The sequence below is a fragment of the Glycine soja genome, chromosome 15, assembly GCF_004193775.1.
Source record: "Glycine soja cultivar W05 chromosome 15, ASM419377v2, whole genome shotgun sequence".
Lineage (NCBI taxonomy): Eukaryota > Viridiplantae > Streptophyta > Magnoliopsida > Fabales > Fabaceae > Glycine > Glycine soja.
The window spans coordinates 21605333-21611519 of NC_041016.1; the positions used below are offsets into that span (position 1 = coordinate 21605333).

General features: G+C 32.9%; 1 protein-coding gene across 5 annotated transcripts; it reads left to right on the plus strand.

Annotated features, from left to right (window-relative positions):
* Positions 1-312: 312 nt before the first annotated feature.
* On the plus strand, positions 313-5914 carry LOC114386679 (protein LSD1-like). Of its 5 annotated transcripts, none has more exons than XM_028346717.1 (7): positions 313-481; positions 772-886; positions 1495-1611; positions 3881-3981; positions 4694-4774; positions 4860-4937; positions 5308-5914. In XM_028346717.1, the coding sequence occupies exons 2-7, from the start codon at positions 775-777 to the stop codon at positions 5347-5349; spliced, it is 531 nt and encodes a 176-aa protein (XP_028202518.1). In that variant the 5' UTR covers positions 313-481; positions 772-774; the 3' UTR covers positions 5350-5914. The 5 variants fall into 5 exon arrangements, 4 of the variants coding, with proteins under 4 accessions (XP_028202518.1, XP_028202516.1, XP_028202519.1 ...); XM_028346715.1 differs by having other exon boundaries at positions 314-481; positions 3881-3987; XM_028346718.1 differs by having other exon boundaries at positions 314-481; positions 4866-4937.
* Positions 5915-6187: the final 273 nt, after the last annotated feature.

Here is a 6187-nt window from a genome sequence, read left to right on the forward strand (position 1 = left end):
TTTTTTTATAAGCGAACAATCGACAAAATATAAAGAAAAAAAAATGAAGTGGAAGTGTATGTAAATTTAATGATAAAATATGTTCTTCGTTCTTCTTTAAAACATTATCTATATAAAATATTAAAAGCGGTGCATTTGAAAATTAATATTAAAAAGACCAAAAATGATCAAATGGTTCTAAAAAGACTAAAAATTCGAATTTCTATAGAAAAAAAAACTCATATTTTTACCCTAAACTAAATTCAAATTAATCAATAAATAATTTGGGTTAATTAGAAGGCATAAAATAAAAAGGTTGGAACGCGGTGAAGTTTCGTAATCCGCGTATTCAAGGAAGGAAGGAAGTTATTATAAGCAGACTTGAATTTGAAGGCCAAATCAAAATATTGGTATAGCCGCGAGCGAGGTTTCGTTTCGTTCAGTTCACACATTCTAATCTCTATCGATTCCTCTTCCATTTTCTCAATTCACTACACCCCAGGTATGATTTTCTTATTCTTCGATTCTTCTCAGTTTCTTTCACATTTCCGCCAAATTTCTTTCAATTTTATCATTATTATTATTATTATTTCTTGGGGTTTCTGGGTGAGGTTTTTATGGTTTGAGAGAGTTTTTGATTTGTTTGAATATGCAAAGATTAAAAATTTCAGGGCAGGGCATATATCTTGTTATGAATTCTATGTTTTATGGGTTTGGGATTGGAATTGTGTAAGATTATGTGGCACTGAGATGTTAAACATGTTGCTAATGTGTGTGTTTGTGACTTTGCAGTTTATGGGAAGCCAACTTGTGTGTAATGGGTGTAGGAACATCTTGGTTTACCCTAGAGGAGCAACCAATGTTTGCTGTGCATTGTGCAACACCGTTACCTCTGTTCCTCCTCCTGGTACGTCCCTTTCGTTGTTTTTTTTTTAATCAAGATTTGAGAAACTTTCTTGCTCCATGTTTAGTTTGTTGGATTAGTTTCACAGTTCACACTTGGATTGAGTGGTGTAAGTGTAAGCCATCTTAGGTGTGGAATAGTAGGTAATTGATTAACTAAATGATAAAATTACTTTATTTTATATCTCTCATGCATGGATACTTTAGCATTGGTGATGAAATGCTACTGTGCTTGAATTGGATGCCGATATGCATTTGTTATGGCATCCATCGTATCACAACTTGGCTGCATTTTTTCTTCTGTTTGACTACGATTATGCTTTTTTAATAAATTCTTCAAGAGATTGAAGATCAATGATGATGAAAAATCAATAGAAATGTTAGCTATATGCTTTTATTAAGATAAAAAAAATCAAGAAATTGTGTGTGTAGCTAACATTGGCATATTATTTTAAAAGATACCCTGTGTGTGTGTGTGTGGAGAGAGCTGGAGACAGAGATAAACTGATAAGAAACTATGCATTCAGCTTGATTAAGTATTCATTAACATGTATTGGACTTTAACTAAATGGTTACATCTGGGGAACCTTTAATTTCATGTTGCCCGTGCAGGAATGGACATGTCACAACTTTATTGTGGAGGCTGTACGACATTGCTAATGTACACACGTGGTGCTACAAGTGTGAGATGTTCCTGCTGTCACACTATTAACCTTGTACCAGTACTAGGTACCTACCATATATTTCTCTGTTGCCAGATTTGTGAAGCTTATTAGCTCAATATTTATTTTGCTCTACTAAATGCTGATTTGCTTGACAAACTATTTACATTTATAAACTGTAACAGTAGTGATGTTTTGGTGGTTTCTTGATCATGAAATATGCTTAATTCATTGATGGTGATCCCAAATCCTGGTATTGGATTCAGCAGGGGAGCAGTGAGGGGATCCTTTTTTCCTTTCCTCATTACCTTGCTGTTGGAATAGGCCATATGTTGATTTGAAATGAACTCAAGAATGTAAACCAACTGTTTGTGCACATATTTGAAAATGTATTCGTTACTAAAAGAATAGGCTGTTTGGTGAAGGATCATGAATGACTTTTATATCTTTAAGCATCTCTTCATGCAACAACCCTTTGGGCTTAAAGTTTGGACATTGTACAAGCCCACTCTCTAGTCTCTACCTTGTGCTGAAATTCAGTTTATTTTATTTAGAAGAGTGGGAGTGACAATAATTGAACCCTTGACTAATTTTGCATAAAGACTCTGATACATGTCAACTACCAATTCTCCTAAAAGCCTAATGAGTTTAGTAAACGCTCATGAATGGTTTTTATATCTTTATCTAGTACAAATTGTAAACACAAAAAATATCCAGCAAACCATATCTAGGTAGCAGGAAAATGAACAAACTTGAATGCAAACCTTGTGGTTCTCCACAGCTTTCTTTTTGATTTGTAACTATCATAAGATTATAATTTTCTTCTGATCATTCCCAACTTTCTGGTCAAAATTCTATTTAATAAATTTCATAAAACATTAATGAAATGCCACAACCACATATGTTGTTATTAAACAAATAATTATGATCAACTGTCTTAGGGAAGACCTAATGCCGGATTTAAACCCTTGCAATTCTCAATTTCCTTAGCTAAGCCAACTCTTCCCATGCCCTTATCACTTTTTAGAACCTAACAGTAATAATTCTGGTCAAACATGCATTGTTTCCAACTTTAGAACCTTAATTTTTTATATTCTCCTTTTTGGAAACTATTTATGATAGTACTGACTCCTTAGTACTAGGAAAATGCTCAGCTGACAAGGAAAAAATAGTTTGTGCTAGCTTTGATATAGAGCTGATGCTATAAGCTATAAAGTAAACTGTATAAATTGAGGTCAACAGTACTACCATGCATATTTACATTCTTCTTTGAGTAATATTTCATCCAAATTAAATTAATGATCCAAATTAGCTCAATGCATGGAATTGCTTGCTGCATGCAAACCATGAAAATGAAAAAGGTCTATCAACAGTTGTAATATTTGTCAAGAACCAACTACCCTGTAAGCATATTAGTTAGTCCCAAATAGTGGTGTGGAGTGGCTGCTCCCCAAAAACGCTAAAGCGGGATAGCAGATAGCAGAGCTACTGCTATTTTGAATCCTAAAATGTACCTGAAATTAAAAACATTCATAGTTAATGATTAAAACATATTAATAACATATACAAAAAGAGTTTTATAACCAAATGCATGCCAAATTGTCAATTGTCAATGACAAAATAAAAGTGGTCAACTAAATATTCAAAATCAAATACAATGCTAATATCTATCATCAATCTTCATTTCCAAGGCCAGCTATCTCTTCATCATCAATCGCCTCTTTGAGTGCATTTGGGATCGAGCAGTTCATCTAGCTGACTAGCTTCTTTGTGGTGTTCTGCTAGGAGGTGTCTTTTTCAGATCTTCAGGTAGATTGACATGTGTCACATGTTTCTTGTTCTTAATTCTTGTTTTTTCCCTTTTATTCCTTGAGGATTTCTTATCCTTTTTGTACCTCTCTTTTCTCTCTTAATAAACCTTTATTTATAATAAAAAATAAAGTCAAACAAAACAAATCAACAAATAATGTCAAGTTAGTTCACAACCTGAAAATCACAAAACTAGAGTGACATCCAGATTCAGTTGAATATAAACATGACCCAAAACCTGGATTAATGTTAATTTGATTTTGTATTTTATCCTTCAAGACAGTTTGTATTGGTGAATGCTGCCATCAATTGACAGAGCTCTGTAATAAGGTTATTTTATGCACAAAATTCTACTGCATAAACTACAGGATGTTGGGTGTTTGATGTGTCATTGAATAGGTTTCATTTTCTTTATCTTATGTCTTTCCAATGATGAATTCCTTGTTTTACTGTAATATTTTTTGCTTATTAATTTGCTTAAATATTTTACTGATTTATTGTTGATGGGCTGTGTCTTCATCAAAAAGAATCTAATCAAGTCATTCATTGTACGAACTGCCGGACAACACTCATGTATCCTTATGGAGCTTCCTCAGTAAAATGTGCAATTTGTCGCTATATTACTAATGTCAGTGTAAGTATACATTAATAGAATGATTAATGTGTTGCATGTTCACTTTCTATTTTTACAAATGCGTTAGAACTCTTAAAATTAAATTGACATGAGTTTTGTCACATGATTTAAAGAGGGCGAGCCCTGGTACAGCGGTAAAGTTGTGCCTTGGTGACTTGTTGGTCATGGGTTCGAATCCGGAAACAGCCTCTTTGCATATGCAAGGGTAAGGCTGCGTACAACATCCCTCCCCCATACCTTCGCATAGCGAAGAGCCTCTGGACAATGGGGTACGAAGTTTTTTTTTGTCACATGATTTGGGGTTCATTTTGCTGTAAATTTAGGTGGCTTTCTGTTGCAACGTGAATCAGAATCCTTATGTGATAAATTTGTAGCTAGAAATTTGTGGTTGATTGGATTTGTAAAGTAATATGAGTGTAATTATTTGACTATATTTGGAATTTTAAATCTGATATATCCTCTTATCACTGAAAATTGTTTTGAGAACCCAGAAGCTCTAGTTAAATTTGTTGTTCAAACTCCAAAACATCTTTCCTTCCTAGGGGCTGTTATCTGATTCAACATTGGACACAAGTTCGGATTTCTGCGCCTTTTACATGTTATAAATGACATGAAAATCTTGAAATATGATGCAAATGTTTTGCATTTTATGTAACTTTTCTGACTAAGTTTTTCTACCATTTAATGGGTTCTGCTTCTTCTGTAGATGACGAATGGAAGGCTTCCAATTCCTGTACAGAGACCAAATGGAACAGCCAACTCTGGAACAGTATCTTCTACTTCATCGGTATGCCTTTCTCCTTTTCTTTTGGTGATTCTGTTAGAGCAATTGTTGCATTCTTGTTATGATACCTGATACGTCATTTTATTAGCTGCAGTCAATGCCTCATTCTCAGAGCCAAACTGTCGTAGTAGAAAATCCCATGTCTGTTGATTCGAGTGGGAAATTGGTAATTACTACATCTTTTGCTTTTTGGCTAGTTTTGGATGCATGTTTGACTTAAGTATGTTTTAGTCAATGAAAATACGAAGTCTCTTTTTTTTTAATCCCTACTTAAATTTTATTTATTTTTAATTCTTATATATGACAAGAACACTAATTTTTTAATCCCTTGCTGGTGACTGGAAACACTTTTTATTTATTTATAATTTTTAAGAATTAAAAATAAGTAATTTAAATAGACTAATGAAAAAAAAAAATAGTGTGTTTAGGGACTAAAAATATTCTTTAGCTTATAATTTTTTTTTACTTTATTTCACTAATTTTTCTGTGATTTTTAGCAAAGCAAGATTTTCTCACTGGTAAGAATTTGATGTCAGGTGAGCAATGTTGTTGTGGGCGTTACAACAGAGAAGAAATGATACTTGTCACATTATCATGTTATACAAGTGTAAAGAGAACATTATTTGATTCATCAGCTGCTGGTGCTCAAAGATATTGTTCGTATATGTGACTTTGCAGCATAGAAGTTAAAAATATTTTTGTTCTAAACGACATTTAGACTGATTTAATTTACGTATATGAATACGAGGACAAGTGGAAAGGGCACAAAACTTGTCATTTGTGCAATTGCCAAGGTCCTCTTTTTGCTGTAGTTGGATCACAGGGTTTTTCACATCTCGAATTACAAGTCGTAGATGCACATTTGTTTCCTCTTCTTTGGTGACTTGATTCGTATATTCAGATGTGTTAATAATAGTTTTATTATGCAAGCATATAACCTGATAAGGTGCCTAGAGTCAACTGGCGCAGAAATACAATATCGACCTGCTTGAACATTAAGTATGAGTAATGAAGTACTTATAGGAGAAGAAAATTAGAAAGAAAAATGAGATTTTTTTTTTCCTTTTGTTAAAATTAACTTGTACACAAGTTAAAAATCAACTTTTGGATAAATTAATGGAGTAAATAGACATTTTGGTCCTTGACTTTTGATTCCTTTTGTAAATTAGTCCTTATCTTTTTGAAATGTAAAAAATAGTTTCTACTTTTGCATATGTTTTACAAAATAATTATTGTTGTTAAATTTAAAAGTAACGCTATTAGTGAGGTGCATTATTGACAATTTAATGTCACATAGACTATGCAATGTGATAAATTGTCTCAGATTGTGACACATAGACTGGACTTTGATGCAAAATTTAAAAAGTAGTCAAATATTTTCTTCTTCACTTGCTTCTTTTTCCTCAAATTAGGGTT

Excerpts from the sequence above, each read along its gene's own strand:
- LOC114386679 (XM_028346715.1), top strand. The coding sequence starts at position 775 with ATGGGAAGCCAACTTGTGTGTAATGGGTGTAGGAACATCTTGGTTTAC. Across the intron at positions 887-1,494 it reads TACCTCTGTTCCTCCTCCTG|GAATGGACATGTCACAACTT; the intron begins GTACGTCCCTTT and ends TTGCCCGTGCAG. Across the intron at positions 4,775-4,859 it reads CAGTATCTTCTACTTCATCG|CTGCAGTCAATGCCTCATTC; the intron begins GTATGCCTTTCT and ends TCATTTTATTAG.